Here is a 19854-nt window from a genome sequence, read left to right as displayed (position 1 = left end):
AGATGCTCTGTTACTGTATTTTTATATTGTGTTTGTTTTCTCTCCTCCACCTTTCAGCTATCAGATTTTATTACTTTGTTTTCTCTTATTTAAACTTTGTACCAGAGATGACCATTAGCACCAACTGGCATTGCAGATGCATCCAAGCTTTTTAAGACAAATGAACATAACTGAAGCTGAAGTTTAAAAAAAGCAAGGCAGGACATGGTCCTGGACCATGCCCTGAGTCACCCAGAGGCTGGGTCTTCCACAGAGACACTCTGGCTGCCAGGGCATCTCTATGGTTGGCCCCTCACCCTGGTGCTGAACATGCAGCCTGCCAGGTAGTGCAACACCAAGGCTCCAGTGCTGTAAGTAAGGGGTCGGGGGGGGGCTGGAGAAGGGGACTATGGGGGGACCCCCCACTGGCCCCACCTGCTCCCCCAGCCCCCCCGACCTCTGCCCTGCCCACCCCTCAAGGCCCCTGCTCTGCCCAGCCACCCCAATCACTTCCCTGCCTGGCCCCACCCCCCTGCCTGCCCACCAAGCCTCCCTGATCCCTGAATCCCCATACTGAAAAAAAACCAACCCCCCCAACACTTACTGGCAGTTGTAGCTGCTGTCTCTATCATGGGAGCCCCACCCACACAGCACGGGGCAGAGGGACAGTCCCAGTGGCCCCAGCCCAGGCCCTCCTGCCCAGGGGGGCTCTGCCAGGAGGCCCCAGAGCCCTGCCAGCCCCTGCTTCTAGGGTACGTAGAGGCTTTCTTTCTCAGGTATTTTGTTTGTTTGTTTTTAAAGTGACAGTGCCTGGGGTTGGAGGGGCAGCTATGGGGGCCTGGGGGTAAAAGTGGGGGATGGGGCCTGGCAGGGCAGCCACTGAGGGAGTCTGGGGGAGCAGGGGGTGGGGCTGGGTGGGGCAGCCATTGGGGGGGCTGTGGCAGCTGGTGGGGGATGAGGCCAGGTGAGACAGCAATCAGGGGGCTGGGGTGGGCTATGTGGGTCTTGCAGGGGGGCGGTAGCTCCTGCGCTGGCCGTAGCCCCTGTGTGGGGGCCATAGACCCTGTGGGAGGGCATCAAAATATATATTAATGTTTCAGGAATTCATGAAACATGTATTTAGAGTTCACTTTATTATTATGAGAGACACACTGGTAGGCTTCCACATTGCTTTAACACTGCAGATATATCAATAAAACACTGCACAACTGATCACCATCTCTGTCTCAGTCTCTCTCTCTTTATAGTGGTCTTTTGTTTTACTTGTGGGGGAACATGGATTTGGGGGTATTTTACAGACTGACTTTGGGATTTTTCAGTTTTCCAATAAGGAGCACCAGAATTCCTGGTAGGGAGGCCAGTGGCAGGACCCTGCCTGCTCTGAGCTGGCACCTTGGACCCAGCTGGCTGTGGTTGACCTCCTGGCCAAATGGGGCCAGGAGGACATGCTTTGACAGTTCAAACCAGGCCACCACACCCGGAACATCTTCCGGGCGATAGCTGCCCAGATGGCTGGGCAGGGGCACACATGGCAGCGGTGCCACAGAGGCCAACTCTGCAGCCACAGCCCACTGGCAGCTGGCCCAGAGGTGCAGATGCCTCTACTGGCTGTGCAGTCCCCATTCAGGTCTGGCAGGTGCGCAGCAGGTCACAGCCAGGTAGCAGCCCCCAGTGCCAGACTGCTGCAGTGGGTAGAGAGTGCAGGGAACACTCAGGGCTGCTTCAGCAGTCCAGCTGGCACCAGGGGTAGTGGCCCCAGGTACCAATTGGCTGGGCCCCAGAAGCTCCTGAGAGCTAGTAGCCCTGAGCTACTTGCCAGGGCAGTTTTTTGTACTGCTGGGGACAGCACAGATGCTGACCCTGGGCTCTAGCTCCCCCTGGCTGCAGATCCGGGAGGAGCCAGGCAGGGTTATTTTGCCCCAACTGGCACAATTTGCTTCTCAACAAACTCCGTGTCCAAGCACATGCACCGAGGCAAAAAGCCCCGGCTCAAATTTGCACCACTTCTATTCGAGCTGCTGCAAGCGCACATGCTTGCATGTGTGGACGTGCCCCTATAAAGCTCATGCAAGAATTACAAATCTTTTTCCAAGACTAATAAATATTATAGGTCTCTATATTACAGAGAAGACAACTGTATAGTTGAACAATTGAGTGATTTACCCAGAGCTACCTGGTATCAGAATGGGAGGACTAAATTTACTGTGAACAATCAGGCACAACTATCAACTTCATTTGCAGTTGAACTTACTTATGTCTGAGCACAACGTTATCATGCCTTTCAGTCCACTCTGGTCTACAATACTACTCTACTCTTCAGGACATGCTGCCTCCTCTGAAATTTGCCTAGAATAGATTTTAATCAACTGTTACAGAGAAAAAGTCTCAGGAACTTTCCTGACAATGCATACCTCACTACTGCTTTATTGCAGAAAGGAGGCAGTCTGTATCTTCCCAGCCACAAACAATGGCAAAATTTTAATGTGACTAGCTTATACTAGTTTTATAAACTTTAATAACTAGCTTATACTAGTTGGATCACACAAACTTTCTTTACAGTTATGTCTACTGACGGAATCCTCACCTAACCAGTAATGTTTACTGGTTGTTATGCATATTTTGTAAATTTAGGAGCATGTAGAAGCCACATGTAGCTGCTAGATTTTCTTAGAACTGCCTGTAAGACAAAAAGTTAACATGGACATATCACCTATAAAGACTGGCCTGGTTTTCCTTCTATTAAGTCTAATATGCATGAAAAATACCTTTGGTGGCTGAAATGGAATTAAGGCAGTAAACCCATATCCTCATCCCAGCCTAGAAACATCTGTCCAGTATAATTTTAAGACAAGGTTACACACAGGTATATTGCATTTTTATCGAAGTCATGCCCAAACAAAGGTGGTGCAACAAACAGAATTGGCACCCTGGGCAAATCTGGTGGGAGCAGGAAAGGGATGCCATTCTGAGAGCAGGAGAGGAAGGGGGGCCAATTCTGAGGGCAAGTGGCACAGGGGTGCACAGGTTCCAAGAACAGGGACCAGGGAGCACAATAGTCTTACCCATGCCAAGAACTCATAAACAGTCCCGGGCTACACTGCTGCTACTGCAGTTGCATGCTCTGTCTGACCCAGCTGTTATTCTTAAAGCAGCAGCAGGAGCCACCGCAGTGGACTGCTTTGAGTTCCCAGCATGGGTATGTTGCTGGGGTGTAGATTCTGCAGGGCTGGAGGGGGATTTTGCACCCCTCCTAACTTGGTACCTGGGGTGGATGCCCCTCTTACCCACCACCCTTAGTTACATTACTGCCAACCAGTCACTTTTCTAAGGATAAATCAATATTTGTTTAATGGGGGGAGGAAGAGGGAGGCAACATGAACTCAGCAGACATCCAATTACATCATAGCTCCCCAAAAATAGTAATATTCTTAAACTGTAACAATGTTAGAAAGAAAAGTTTAGGGAGGACAATGCTCACAGCACAGCACACAAACACAGAAGCATGCTCTGTCATTTGATGTGGTCAAATTGCTGTCTCCTGCATAAGTAATACATAGCAGAGTGCTTAAATGTGCAAGCCAATGTAAGTGGCTTCCTTTTTCATTTTTATTTGAAGTCTATGTTCTCCAGAAACTCTAGCTTTTCATGAAAACATACTGGGAAGCTTTGAAATATATTGCATCAGCGCTCCCTCTAGAGACCATTTTGAATAATTTTTGTGCAATGTAAAATCTCATCTATTAGACTTCTTACACGATTAACAAACCCAATGACAATAAGGTGTACACATTGATTAAAACTGTGTCCAATGATTCACAGAAATGTTCATACCCTCATGTTTTCACATTTTTCAGACTTGAATTTTCTAAACAGTTTAAAGCATTTTGTAATAAAAAGGTTAACAGCATGGTAAAAGGTTAAATAATGACTCACTAAAGAGTGGATTTTAATGCAAAGTGAATTTGAGATATATCATAGCAATTTTCAAACCAATGAACAACTGAACCAAGTAGATATCTGTTTAAATTCTGTCCATCCTGGGATCAGTCTGCCACCATCACATGCTTTCAGTTTACTCTATAGCTTTCAACTATGTTTTCACATATTTTAAAGGATTTTTTTTCCCCTCCTCCTCCTTCCTGGACTGTGTGTACTAAGTTCAGAAAAAAAACCCAACCCTTTTCTCTCATTGGTGCTTCTAGGAACAGCCTCAACACTATAATCGCTAACTACATTTACATTTAAATTGGCACATTGCATTCTAATTACAAATCACTTTAAGGCCTCTGCTTTTTTTCACTTATAATGAAACTGAAATGCATACAGTTTGTGAAAATTGTATTAATTAACATTTTGGCCAATTTGCTTATAATTTTGTAAGGAAAATTTTGAAACCTTGATTTGAATTTCTGTTAAGACCAACCATTAACTGTTTGTAGAGTAAACTACTCTATTCTTAAATGATAAAACATTTGGACTTCTCCAGTCATAATGAAAGTGAGTTTTAGATGCAGTTTACTTTGAGAGCAGAAGGACTTTAACTGGTCATATACTTTGAATTGTTCTCTGCTCCATCTAGCAATCCATACCAAATAGTAAATACAAATTATTCTTAGCTATTTTGTAATCTCTTGCAGTCCAAACTCCTGGAAATTAACTATATACATTTGCAGAACAAAAATATCACAACTTTTGCAACTATGTGAAAAAGAAACATGACCAGAAATTTAATATGATCACAAAAAGAGACTACACATTGAGAGTAGAAAAGTAAAAAGGAGACAGATCTTAACTGATGACAACATGCAAGTAGCAAATGAAACAAATTTCACCAGGTAGACATTCTGCTTTAATGCTTTGTACAGGAGCACCAAGTGATTTGGTTATACAAAGTGATATAAAGTGAACAGAATGTGAAAATATGAGCTAAATCAGGTTTCCATATAAAAAATCAATTTCTCAATGATCCATTCTTGTGCAACCAGAAGTCAGAACATTCACTTTTCCAAGTAAAAATATTTACTGGTAATGTCCATAAACCAGGAGAAAAATCAAGAGGATTTTTTCAGTGCAGTCCTTCCCTCTCATTTTATGACAAAGTACAGTGATTAAGTTGTTGGCTTTCAAACACAGATGAGTTAAATTAAAAGAATTATAACAGGTTCCAGTGCCAAACCCTGAAATATGCGGTATGTTTTATTTAGCCACCCACAGTTTATTTAAAAAGGAAAACGGGAACTTCTGCATATCTGACTTTCACTGCGTCGGTGAAGGTCAGGCTTTTCCGGTGCAGAACAATGCCATGATTTGAAGATACTACAATATTCAACTGAAAGACCCTCATAGGCCATAATTTACAAGGACACAAATGTTTCCTTTAATTGGGAAGCCACTGTAGAAGGATTCTGAAAAAACCCCCCCAAAACCCAGAAACCAGGTCAATAAGAGAGATCTGCTTGTGGCTATTTTCTCATGAAAGACACTAACTGTGACCACAGTCAGGATAGTCAAGTGCTTTCTCTCCGGTGCAAAAGGACTGGCACCCAGAATAGATGCCTTTGATATTTATGATATTCATGAATAACACCAATCTTTCCTTCTTTAGTTTTCTTTACGCAAATAAATACAGTTGAAATAAAATACAGATTAAAAGATTCCACAAATCCCAGCCTGCGGAAGAGAATAATTACAGTGCTTCAGTTCAATACACAGAATAGAGAGAGGTAATTATTGTTTATATTTGTGATGTAGATAAGCAAGTCAAAATAACACAAATCCCCACTGTTTCTATCAGTGTGTAGGAATTTCTTGTCGAGTTGCTATCCAATTAATGGAAGAGAGAAAAGGCTAAGAAAATGTCGGCAACATCCAGACATTTTAATACTCTACTTTGCCTAATAAGGTAAACATGAGAACCCCTGTACAACGGCATGAAAAGCAAGAAGTCCTCTAAAAATGCAACGATCTGCAACATAAATGCATGTATCATTTGCAACATGCTGCACAGAGAAAGAATCTCCATTAAATCTATTGCCATACTGCATGCTTAGGACATGCACAAAATTGAGAAGCATTTGATCTTGAAATGCAGCCACAGGCCATGCGCTCTATTTAGTCTGCATACTGAGATTAAAGGGCAGTACCTGACCAGTTACAAAAGCACAAAAACAGCAGGATTAACACTAAGACCAAATTCTTCCCCAGGTATGGGACACAGATGACGCCTTGTTATAAGCAAGGATCCTAGTCTTCTGTGATTAAAAAAACCCCGAAACAAAAATCTGTGTTTTTCCATAGCAAGCTCCACCCCTCAACGTTGATTGTCTGAGGGGTCCTGGCAGCAGCCCTGCCCCTCACCACTTATTGGCCGAGAGGGCTGTCCTTTAAGTACCCTTGCCCCTTGGCATGAATCAGCAGAGAGGGGTCAGGCCACATGGCAGGCAGCCCTCTCAGCCAATCAGCAGCGAAGGGAGGAGTGGGCTTCCTTGTGTGCCGACAGCTTCTCCCCCCAGTGAGCTACTGCAGTGGCTGAAGGAAGCACTGAAGGTGGCTCTCCCACTGGGGAGCCAGCATTTTATTTTCAGTAAGTTTTTTTTCCCGGCAATTCTGCAGAGTCTCTGTAAGAATGTAAATTCCACGTTTTTCAAGGCAAATTGATTTCTAGGATCCCTGGTTATAAAGTAGAGGCATTTTCCAGGTTAACAAAGAAGACAGCTGAGAAAGCAGCAGATGAAATATCCCTAAAGAGCAAATTACTAATAGTCTGTTTATGGAAGACAGATTCAGATGCCAAATGAACTCACTGAGGACTGTAACTCAACATATGTAGTATGAGGGGAAAATCTGAATCTTATTCTGCTTTGCCTCATCATTTTTCCTTCCCTTTTCCTACTAATCCCATATTTTCCACCCCTGCTCAAACAGCCACATTTAATTAACACACATTAACTTTTGGCAAGACTTGCATCTGGCCCTTCTTCTAAATCCATTTAGCAAGGTAGATGCTTGTGAGCCTTACAATAACATTTTAGTATGAGATACAGCAGTGACAGGGCCAACACCATAGCAGACATTTCTCTATGGAGCTTTGTTCAGCCACTATCTGCCCCACTTCTAACTCTGCTCTGTGAACTGCCCTTTCATAAGAACCTTATTTCCCAGCATGCTTTTCTGAGGCTTGCCTTCAAGTATGCTAGAGCCAGAACTCTACAGCCCCCATACCATTGTTTTGGGACAGATAATGGCTGGTTGCATCACTTCTATTTCTAGCTACCAAATCCATGTTGGGAATCTATCTTTGGATGCACGTGGGCAGTTCATATTTACTTCAGTGGAATTATGTAACCATCCAAGGACAAATCTGAGTCTTGACATGATGCTGAACACAGCTTGCAGAAAAATGTACCATATTCAATTAAGTGCCAATAGTAAAGAAATTATTGTTTCTCTAAACTGTTTGGTATGTTTATCAATGCCTAATACAGAATATGATTATTTCACAGAGTTGCATATAAAATTAGTGGGTTTACAGACATGATAAACGTTAAAAAATACAGTTGCTCAAGACAAATCAAATATAGTTGTGCAGTAAATTATGTAAATATGCATCATCGGCAGAGTCAGGAGATACACAAAATAGTAGAGAAGGAGCTCAGCCTAAGGCAGAGTCCTACATTTCCAAATACCAATGATGTTCAGAGTCAGATCTTAACTTTGCACCAAGAGTTCAACTCCGAGATATGCATTTACTAACACTTTTAGAAGGCTACCATGGTACCCATTATAGGGAAAACACAATTCATATTAGTTAGCACCATCTATAGGAAATCCTGATCATTGCCCATAACAAGAAAAAGTACAGCACATTGCAAGGTTTATGGCACTGTTTATTTTAATACAAAATGTATTATGCATTTTACATATTGTTTACACTTCCTATGCAATTTAAATGCTGGGGACACAGCTGGGAGAAATGAAAACATGGAGGAGAAAGAGCAGAAGGGAAATAACCAGACATTCCTAGCAAAAAATTTATGGCTGTGCCATCCTGATTAATTTTAAACTTCATGTAAACCAGAATCTCAGGTGTTTCCATGCAAGTGTAAGTCTCATACACACCAGTGAGAGAAAGAGGAGGAGAAAGATGAAAAATACAGATGTAGCACTCTGCACACTTAGCGACCCAGAGCTTCTCTGTTATCTTGAAGATGGACTACTAGACCCAGAAGGTGGACAACAGAACTGGTGGAGAACATTATCTTCCCTGCCAAGAAGGGCAAAAAAGGAGGGGAAAGAGAGAAAGATAGAGGAACAGAATCACAGGGAACAATATTAGGAGAATTAAGTGACAGTATTTAACAATAGCGTAGCCCATTTGTAAGCAACGGCTGATATCTCTGTTCACCCTCCCCCACCCCTTCCACCCACAAGATCTCTGAGACTAAGTACATGGTTGCAAGCGCTGGGCCTCATTTCAAGAAATGTTATATAACGCAAATAAAGAAGATAATGCAATCAAAGACTGACCCAGGTTAAGGTTCAGAGTTACTATATCGGAGATGAAAAGTTGTATCTAGGTACTTTTTAGAAGGAAAATGTCTACTTTTAACCATGAGGAAATTCTGTAACTATAAGCATTAACAAGGGAAGTCTTGCCTTTGATTACATCTTCTCTCTCAGGAAAAAATACTTCAGATCTTAAGAGTTTATGATTCAAACTATTGCTCAGTTCAAACCAAACATACTTTATTCATACAGTCCTTAGGTTAAATAAATCAAAGACTATGAGGGCTTCCATTATACATTTCCCTAAAAATAAAGGACTAGATGCATGATTTTTGACAGTGACTTACATGCAGTAATATTGCTTACAGATATGACTGCACTGTCTTTTCTTTAAAGCTAGACTGAACTCTGTCTCCAGAGTTGCCAGCATCATGAATAGTCCTGCAGACCAGAGGATATATATTATTATTATTATATTAAAAAGCAATTTGGAATACCTACATCTGTAATGCTATATTGTACTCTATGGTGGGAGGAAGTAGAGGAAGGGATGCCGGCTTAGCAGGAAGCTTGCACGATGTCACTTCTTTACCAGTAACACCACCACCAGTGGCCATTTCCTTTAACTAAATAGCAGGCTAAAGAAGAAGGATGGAAAGGAATAAAATGAAGGAAGGAAAAACAATAGAATCTAAGACAAATAGTAGCTCTCATGATATTCTACCGTTTTGCTTGTAAAAGGTTACTAGGAACTCTACATTACAGTTTTTCCATCTCTAGGATCCTGTAGACATCGAGAGAAGAAACTGCAAGTATCATGTTATTTTAACTTCCTCTGTGAGTTAACATGAATTGAGACTGTATTATGGTACTTATGAAAATCTACTGCCTTTGAAAACTCTTATGACAGAGTATGTAGTCTGGCTGACTCTTTGGTTCTGTTTGAAATTGCCATATTCATCTTGGAAGCCATGAAAAACATGAAAATCTATTCTAGTTCATGAGAGCCGCATCATTTTTTGTCATAATGTTCATTTTGGAAAAATATGGTAAAGTATTTAAAATGGACATTTAAAAATGAGAGCTAACAAGTCAGTTGCTGTTTACTTGGACTTCATATACCTCCCAACAACTGCTGCTGTTCTGTGAAACTTCAGTAAACTATCATAGTCATTCAACAAACTCTCAGAAACTTAAGTAATCTGATTACAGCTGTACCTTTGGCTAGAAAACCACCAAAGGGTCTTTCACTAGTATGCCATAGAGTTGGGAGGGGGTAGAGGGTGGTCTCCAAAAGACAGGACACTAGGACCAAAAAAATGTTTTTATGAGATGTATAAGAAGAATTTTTTTGTATGTTAACTAAGCCTAGGACACACCACTTTTCTGTAGAATAAAATAAATGACCCTAGGGCTGGGAAGTCATTTTCACCTGCAAAAGTGAGCATTCTTCACTTTTAAAACCCCAAGAAACAGATTTTCCTTGATTGTGCAAACTTTCATAAGGCTTTTGGTAAAACTCATGGGTAAAGAGAAACCTTCTGTCTACACAGACAGAGCAAATGGATTGCCATTTGATTTACTACCAAATGGTGAATTTCCATGTTAACCAGATACTTGGCTAAATCGGTTACCACTGACCCAGGGAAACAGGATGAACAGAATCAATCCTGCTATTTTTGATATAGTACTACACTATCTTTTATACAGTGTTTTTAAAGCCATTAGTCAAGACTGGTTGTTAAAAAGTAAAGATTCTGCATTAAATTTCAAAATAAATACAGTATTTTCAGAATAATATTTTTACCTCACAGAGGTGTTGCTTAAACATTATGCAAGTAGACTGCAAGAAAATGATGGGGTTTCTTTGGTACTATAACATCCTTTGCAATATCTTTTTGTTTTCACAGGCATCACTGGGAAAAAAAAGAAAAAAGAAAAATCTCCAGTTTCAAGATTTTAGAAATGATCTTTGGACATGACAAGGGTGTCTGATTTGAAAATGTCAGTGGTGAAAGCTGACGTGGGTGGATGGGTAGGTGGAAAGGAGCAGTGTGAGTGGGAACTGTCATTTCATGTACAATAAAACAAGACAGTCATACACATATGACAATTTAGTCTTGCAAATAGTTACTTTTTAAATGTCTTCAAATATGATCAATAACCAAATCTGTCCCCTAGTTTTAGTGATGGCTACACAATTTTATTTTTATATATACACATATACATATACACACAGACATATACACACAGACATACACACATATATAAACACATATACATATATACTGTACATGCATACACACACATTATGCAGACAATGTAGATGCGTATATCCATGAATATTTTCCCCTCACTTTTTCCCACTCTTTCCTCTCTATTCACTACCAGCCACTGCAGTTAAAATATTGATTACAAGTACAGAAGCACAAGCACTGACAGCAGTGGTATGTAAATTAAATAATTACATCCAACAGACTAGGGAATCCTTCCTTTTACCAGGACAGATTGGTTAATTTGTTAGGCTGCACATTTCAGGATCAAGTTCAGCAATGGCAGAAAGTCATGTAAACTGAGAGGCATAGCTATATGCCCCAATTTAGCTGCTAGCTAATATTCAAAGCAAGTAGAAATTATAACTGTTGGGTGTTTAGCTCTGGTAATAGCAGACTGAACTCCCAAGTGAAGCCAGTTTAGCCTGCTTACAGTGGGGCTAAATTTGACACTGGAAATTTTGGGAACAGCATGTTTTCCCTAAAGCAAGGGTAGGCTATGTTAGCTTGGATCCTTTTTATTTTACTGACATTCTTCCCTTTTACCTTCTTAGGGTGAACACTGCACTTTTCTTGCCCACTCAGCTGATGATAACTTCAAATACCACCACTTATTATACCCAGCCACTTCCCTATGACATACAACTTGCACTCGGATGATGACTGATGAAAATGGGCCAGGCCTTCCTTTGTGCCATTTCTCTGCAAAACTGAAATATTGGCGCAGTTGCTGAGCAGTGAATTGTTACACCTAATACTTAAATCTATTTCTTAGAAAGAACAAGGGCCTAAGGAATATGGGCTAAGCTAAACATGAGAGACAAGCAGCTAGGTACAGCTGACATGATGCATCAGTTTACTATGACTTCCTCTTTTATATATTACAAAAATTTAAGAATAGCATCTTGTATTATCGCAATGTCTGCTGAACAGTGTAAAATGAGCAAGCAAGAAATTACTGCAATAGCTCCACTTATTAAAAATGCATTATTTCCTTATTAACAATTCAAAACAGATGCCAAGGATCATCTCTGCTAGAAATAAAACTGCTGGAGTGAATAAAACATCCAGCAATTAGCTAAAAGCAGATCAGAAATGCTCCAGATTTCACTGTAGTACACTCATTAATTGTTTCTTTTTCAAAGCAAATTTCACTTTAAATTCTGGGCTACAAAATTAATTCCTTTGAACATTTTCTAAATAAAGCTGAAAACCTAAAATTAGAATTAAGCAACCATTCTGAGACTCTTCCATTTCCAATCTTTTCCATTAATACCAAACAAATGAAAAGATTTACAGCTATATTAAATTACAAATGGTCGGCCCAATGTTATAAATCAGAGGTCAGTAACGGCTGGAATGCCAAAAACAACCCAGCCTCAACCCAGGCCTCAATTTAGTACACCCGAGGCACATAGAGGGGAGCTGTGAAGGGCCCGATCCTCACTGCTGGTGGTGGTGCCTCTGGGCATATGGCAAGGGAGTGGCCAGGGTTGCACTGCCCGAGCCCCTTGCCCACTGTGCACATACAGCCACTGCCACCACAGTGCCAATGTTGGAGCTCCAGACTTGGTGTAGTTGTTTGCAGCCTGCCTGCCACTTGCTGCAGCTGCCCAGAGCCTGGGCCAGCAGTGGCAGCCTGCCAGGAGACTGGAGACAGCTGTGCCAGGTTCCATGGTGGCAGTGGCTGCATGCGTGCCTCGGGGCACATGGCTGGGAAGGGGCCTACGGCAACGCAACTCTGGCCTTTCCCCTGCTGTCCACGCCAAGGCATGTATGCAGCCACTGCTACCATGGAGTCCTGCTGAAACCTGGTGCAGCTGTTTCCAGCATCCTGGCTGCCTGCTACAGCTAACTTGGCCTCTGGGCAGCTGCAACAGGTGAAGGGCAGGCTGCAAATAGCTGCACTGCAGTCCAGAGCCCCGGCACTGGCAGGGCTACATGAGCACCTCAGGGTGCACAGTGTGCAAGGCACTAGGGTTGTGCTGCCCTGGGCCCCTTCCCAGCTGTGTGCCTTGTAGCATGCATGTAGCTGCCACTGCCATGGAGCCCAGTCAGGGCTCTTGAGCTGCGAGCAGCTCAGGCTCCATGGCTGCCCAGAGCCCGAGCTGGCTGTCGGGTGTTGAGAATTGGCTTTGCATGCTATACGCAGGTATGTGTGCTGGGGCTTGCCAACCCCTGTTGTGAATGCTCCAGAAACTGAACTTCCATTAATGTCAGGGTCTTGTCATGTGGTAATTTTGGGTGGCTCCTGGAGCACTTAACATCTGGACTGTCCACCCAGTAGCACCTGGAACTAGTTTTAAGTACTCGTTATGTGGCTCAAAGTTATACCACTCCAGGGTAGCATTCTCTGTGATGCTTGTTACCCAGCCAGGGGCAACTGGTGCCTCCCAAGTCTGGGGGGGGCACCAGATCTCCAATGGGGGGGAAGAAGGGGGGGAGTCCTCCAGCTGCTGACTGCCAACCGGGGGAGTGGCCGATCGCCAACCAGGGGGAGCCAGCAGCAAAACCGGAAGCGCACTTCTGCCGGCACTTCCGGTTTCGTGGCTGGCACTTCCAGGGGGTGTACAGCTGATCTCAGGGGGTGCACGTGCACCCGCGTGCAGCCCCTATGCATTGCCAACCCACCTCACCTCCGCTAAGGTGTAATGCATACCCGCTACACCTTAGCATGAACACCTCACCTGCCCCTTCCCTCCCCACTTGGCTGGATCAGGGTCAATGACCCACAACAACCCAATTCCCCACTCACAGCTCCTCCATCCCCTCTGCCACTTACTTGTGGCTGCCCATACCGTCTGTCCCAGAGGAGCAGGCAGGGAGGGTTAACCTGCCTGCCCAGCCCCCACTGCTGCTGCTCTCTGGGCCAGGATCACCTTGGAGTAAAGCAGCAGCCAAAGAGTGACAAGGAGCAGCCTGGGGTGGGGAGCCCAGAATGGGAAGCTGGAGATTCTTACTTTTCAGTCCTCCAGGCCACTGCTGGCTTAAACGTGCAACTGCTCCAAATTCAAGCTAGCACTAATACTTATCAACACTTGTGGGAGCATCAGGGGCTAGGCAAACAACTATTCACCAAAGCACCCCAGGGGAAAACCAGGAGCAAAGGTCATAAACTCCTAAAAGAAGGTTTCAGACTGGATACAAGGAAAAACTTCTTCACAGTTCATGTGACTAGACTTGCAATCGACTCCCAGCAGGGGTGGTGCAGGCACCTACCCTGGAGATCTTCAAAAGGAGACTGGACACACCTTGCTGGGGTTATCTGACCTCAGCAGTCTTTGCTGCCCGGAGCAGGGGGCCTGGACCTGATGGACTCATAAGGTCCCTTCCAGCCCTGAACTTCTGTGAAATACTGCGCTGCTCACAGGGTAATGTGTAACAAGGCCTTCAGGGAGAGTTTCGCATGCAGAACATTTCAATGATCAGGCCTGTAGTTGGCACTCTACTTACTGAATAAACTGGTTGTTTATATGTGTATGGCCTTATAATTTAGTATGCTCAGAAGCAACATCTACAGCAATTAATTACTTAAGGTTAGACTATAATATCCCTATTTATGAGGATCAATATGGGACCACTCACATAGCTGTACTCATTGACATGTGTCAAGGGATCAGATTCTAGTCCTTAATCCAACTCTGGAATAGAATGAGGTGTTCTGGTACAACTAAGCATGGATTCTATTTCCCACTGAGGAGCCATGGAAAGGCTTTGGCTCTCTGACAGCCCCTTGGGCCTCCAGCTTGCTACCACCTTTTGAGAGAAAGAGCACAATCCCTACCCATTCAGTTTAGCTGGCTCGTATGTTGGGGGATGGGACAAGGCTCCAACTAATATCCAGCCTTTCCCTATTTCCAAATAGTGAGATACAAATACAGGAAAGGCTCTACAGTGTTGCAAAGCACGTACTTGTACTCCTGCCAGGCCTGGAACTGTAACCCACTATACGGGAAACTTCAAAAAGATGTAGACAAGCACAGTAAGAGCAATCAAAGACACTCAGAGCTGGCCTAACTCTACTCCCATTCACACAGTAAGAATAAATTCCTTGGCCTAAATCAGCAACTAGTGTAAATTCTCTAGCTCCACTGACGCCAATTAAGTGATAACAAATTATAAAATTGAGGATCTGTTCCTACAAAAACTTAAATGGAAGTGGGGTCAAGTCAATGCCAAGTGCTTTTGTATCCACCACAGTTCTAAATGCATCTTTTAAAAGACTGTTTTGAGCTCTATCAATTCTACATTTTAAGTGTCATCCTATTAATACATTAAAATTGATTTTATATGTTTTTCTTGCTGCTCATTTAAAATGACTGAAATTGAAAACAATTCACTGTAATCTTCTCAGTGACCTTTAGTCTTTAGTATGCAGGATCAAAAAGTAGGAGAAAAAATACGTGATAAAATCTGTTCTACTATATGCTTTATTATACAAAAACTTTAAATTAGGTTAAGCAAAATATCTAAGGGATTGAAAAAAAATGACATTTTGATACTTATTGATCAGAATAGAAGAGCCAAGGTAAAACTATCAATAGTATTAATTCTACTAATAATTTGACCTTGGTTCAAGACATTCAAGCAAGCCAGAACTAAAGTATATGTGGTTTACCTTTTGAAAGGGCTTCCTCTTTGGAGCAAATCAATTTAGGGCAAATGATAATTAAAACTCAAGCAGAAATGTCCTACTCAAGCCCTACTTAGCACTGGGTGAGTCCACTGATGGACATTTACAGCTGGATTAAAGTCACCACTGCCAAACAGTTTGCTCAAGAGTCCTGGTGTAGAGAAGCCAACACACGGAAAGATGGATGGATGCTGAAAAGATGAAAGATGAAGAGTCCAACACATGCATGGTCAGGGACAACATGACCATGAAATACAGAAAGAAGGAGAATATGTTTGTGCATTTACAGATTTAGGATTCATTGCTGGTGTTCTTCTTTCCTTAACACCATACAAGGTGAGTTGAGGACTTCTCAGCACCACACTTAAAATATTTTGGCAAATATGTTATTCATGAGCTGGCAATTGTCACTGAAACTATTTTGAAAGTAAAAGTGAAATAAAATAAAGACATACTGCCCAAGGCATGCACCATTTCTTAATAATTCCTGTGCCTAATTACTTAGGTGATTTGTAGTATTTTTTTTTTTTTTTTAAATAAAAGGCCATTATAATAACACTGCTTGTACAATTTCCTACTTGGGGTGTATATGATATACTGTCCATATTTCGTTAAACGAAATTGCAAAGCATGCAATAAATTAATTTATACTAACTGTACAGTGTATTATGCAATCCAGGCTCTTAAACTCTGAACAGCCATGTATTTGTGGATTATTTTATATTAAATAACACAGCATTCAGAGATAGGGAGGTTAATGCCTCTCTGAAAAACACTACCCAATATCATATTAATGGAATGACATGCCTTAATGTTTACTCTGTGAACAATATCCGGCATGGTTTGTTCTTCCTTCTTTCAAGGATTCTAAGGAGGCTTGCTAAGGAGAGAACAGAGACAAACCCGTCCTACTGGATGTAAAATTTCTTTAATATAATTTTCTTCTAATGTTGTGTGATTTTTATTTTTACATTAACTGATCAGCATTTTGTTATATTAATTTATAAAACAAGGCCTATCTTTAAAAAATAAGAAGTGGGTGGACCATATCTACTCTTACCTGTACTCTGAGTGTGTGGCAGGGACAGTTAGCTGGGTATGGTACAATGGAGCTGGACAGCAAAACTGGTGCAGAGTATTTATAGACCTACGACACAAGGAAAAACACAAAGTCAAAACACCAAGTGTTTAGAAAGGGGCTTTTTAGGGAAAGGTAAAGATTACTAAGTATATGTGAAACTTGTCATAAGTTTGAAATAAATTTGTAAAAGTACAACTATCAACTCTGATTCCCAGAAAATCAAGGGGAATAGTCCCATGCTTTAGAGATACAAATCAAGAATGAGGATGATGAACTACTCCAATGAAGATAGAAAATTTAGTTGCAAAAAATTTTAAAAAAATAAAGATGCCAATTTCTGACTTTGTCTTTGCCTTGTCACATGGCACAATAGAAGCAAAGTTAATAAAAGTTAAGGGTTTAAATTCCTGCAGAATGAAGTGAAAATTTTGCAAGTTACTCTGCACCAGTCATGTTGTTTCTATTGCTAATTGCACTACATACAATGCTTACAAGCAAGAGGAGGAAAATGGGATGTATATGCAAATAACCTCTCTATCTCTAGGCCCAGCCATTATAAACAAGCTATCGTTCTGCTTTGGTAAGTCTAAAAGTCTTGTAATTTACTGCACATAGGTGACATCTGACTTTAGGGTAGAAACTAAAAGAAAAAGGTAGAAAAAATTTGTATAATTCAACAGAAAATGCATGCTGCATTTCAGATGTTTTTACTGCTCAGACTATCCATAACTAATACCACAAAATCCTAGCAAACAGAGAGAGAGAGGACAACACAAGATGCTGCAGCCAAAGAAACAATTTATAAATGATGCAGGGCAAAGCATTGCTATATTTTTTATATCAAGATAGCATTAAACAGTTTCACATAGTAAGTATTGTATGACAAAACTACCAGAAAAATAATAATGAAAAGCCAAGCCAAATCTTTCATAACTCTTGCTGCATCTACATTGAGATGTGCCTGCTAAAGTCCTATTCTTCTCCAATTTACTTAAACATAAAAATTGTCCATGACTAGTTAAAACATAGATCATTCTGCTCGTAATTTATTTTGCTCACAGTGTTCTTCTGAGCATTTCAAAAGGATTTGTTTAAAGCTCCCTGTGTTTAAAGAGAGTCCTGTGAGGTCATCCTCTTATAAGATCAAAAGCAGCAGTTAAGCACAAAAAATGCCAGTCTTTCTTCAGATAGGAGTCAGGTACTAATCCGTTAAAAATGAAGGTCAGCTTGCTCTGATTCCTGTTGCCAATAGTCATATCAGCAATTGCAAGGCCAAGATGAGTGAGTTTTTCTGTTTAAAGGCAGCAATTGATGGTCACTCTTAAAAGTACTCAACCCCTTGGGAAACCAAGAGAAACATCGATCAAAACAACCACAATGTGCATGCAACTGAAGACTAATGAAAAAACTGCTGGAGGATGCTTCACAATGGCAACTGAAATGTTAATTTGTAGAACCTTCAAGCAACTGATAGAAGGAAGGACTAAGAGGGTGGAGACTATTCCTGGGAAAATTATTAAACATAGCAAAAAGAAAGGAAAAATACTTTAGACTTTAACAAGTAAAATAAACAGGGTTACTATAGGAAACGTGTTCCATGCTTCTTCACATTACTGAGGTGGGCTAACTTGCTGCAAGGGAAAAGATAACAATGAAGTTGAAGGACTGATCCTGTGTTGATGAAATCACCAAATTCTTACCATCTAGAAGTAAAGGTGAAACCTTAGCATGAAGCAGTTGTTTAACTCCATGTCTTTTCAGACTCATCCATTCTCAGCCCAACCAATATTTTACTTTCGAGAGTAAGAGATAGGCACATAAGAGACTTTGCTTGGACTTGGTTCTTCTCAGCTCAGTGGATTTAGCATAGTGCTTACTCTGATCTGTGCCTCAAATAGCTTCTCCTGGGACTTCTACTAAGAAGCAACATACTTCTTGGGCTCTCTCAGCTCCATTTTTCCCCAACTGTACCGACCATTTTCCTTTTCTTTCCAGTCTCCCCATCTGCAAGTAGGATTTATAATAATACTTACCTATTCATAAAGATAGCTGGGGATAAATATTTTAGCACTTGCAGGGATAAGTATTTTAACACTTTGAGATTTTCTTATGAAAGTAACCACAAATGCACAGAAAAAATTATTTCGATAATAAGTTATTTATTTTTTCTGTTTGGCATGTAATAATGGCATTATGTAAAACCAGAGGCAGTAGTTACTTAACTCCTGAATGGGAGGTGATATTATGAAAGCACCCAATAACTATACAGGCATAAATCATAAAAAACTGCTGAGTTGCAAATCGAACACTTCATGGCATCACTAGATTCTAATTAAAAATATTAACAAACTTCATTGTTCAGATTCATATTTAGATTTCATCTCTCCCAAAGTATTGGGATGTGTGGATATCAACTCTGAGTTCAACCATTTTTAAAGATTTTAAAATATATTTGTATTTGAACTCAATTCTGTCATACAGTTTCTAAGTAATGCCTAAAATTACATCAAGGAGGAACACACCTGAATAATTTTAGTTTGTAACCACCTTCCCTGTCTTGTCTGCAGTGGCTATAATGCTTATAAAACTTAATAGTTTACCATATTAAACTCCAATCTATGGTCCTCAAAGCACTAATTAGGGAAATGACTGAAGATCTAAGGAGAACATGGATGTCAGCACTGACTCAAGGTAACAGCTCAAGATTGATGGACACATATTCTGACAATTTCAATTTCTAAAAAAAGTGGCAGCCAGAAGTGCAATTTTTTTTTCAAGCATGAATTTCATTTTGATCAAGATACATAAAAGAGAGGTAGTTAGCTGTGATATGAGAGGTAGTTAGTTGATTTCACTCAGAATGCTGGATAGATGTAGACATCTACCCAGCCTTGCATGCATATGAACAGGTAAACTTCATTTGTCACCTAAAATGTGTACACTTTTACAGAGCTCTGTCATTAACAAACCTCCCAAACATGAAATACACTGCCCCTGAGAATACTACCACTTCCAAGAGACCCATCTCTGTTATGGTAAAAAATTGGATAAAGATCCAATTTAGCTACATTTTGAAGAGATTTAAAATGGGCATTTTGGTTCAGCTCATCTGCATTAATTCCCAATATGCTCTTTGTAGAGAGGAACACAGCTTTAGAACAGTTTCATAGAACCATAGAAAATTAGGGTTGAAAGGGACCTCAGGAGGTCATCTAGTTCAAGTTCATGCTCAAAGAAGGACCATTCCCAGCTAGATCATTCCAGACAATGGAATACTTATTGTGACATTAACCAGATTTACCTATTCTTACCATTACTTTTTATTCTAGCGCAAAAATCTTGCTTATATAATGCAAAAAGTTAAGATTTTCGAATGACCTTAG

General features: G+C 41.1%; 1 protein-coding gene across 6 annotated transcripts in view; it reads right to left on the bottom strand.

The window, feature by feature from the left end:
* IQSEC1 (IQ motif and Sec7 domain ArfGEF 1) overlaps positions 1-19854 on the bottom strand; it is a 707630-nt gene that overhangs the window by 298107 nt on the left and 389669 nt on the right. For 4 of the 6 annotated variants that reach the window (XM_059715837.1, XM_059715838.1, XM_059715841.1 and 1 more), the window contains one exon: positions 16451-16537. The exons of the other annotated variants lie outside the window; for them this stretch is intronic. In XM_059715837.1, coding sequence (XP_059571820.1) covers positions 16451-16537 — 87 coding nt within the window. The remainder of the gene's footprint in view (positions 1-16450; positions 16538-19854) is intronic. 6 annotated transcript variants of the gene reach the window in all.

This window comes from Alligator mississippiensis, chromosome 12 (genome assembly GCF_030867095.1).
Source record: "Alligator mississippiensis isolate rAllMis1 chromosome 12, rAllMis1, whole genome shotgun sequence".
Taxonomy (NCBI): Eukaryota; Metazoa; Chordata; order Crocodylia; family Alligatoridae; genus Alligator; species Alligator mississippiensis.
This window is presented reverse-complemented; position numbering and strand designations above follow the sequence as displayed.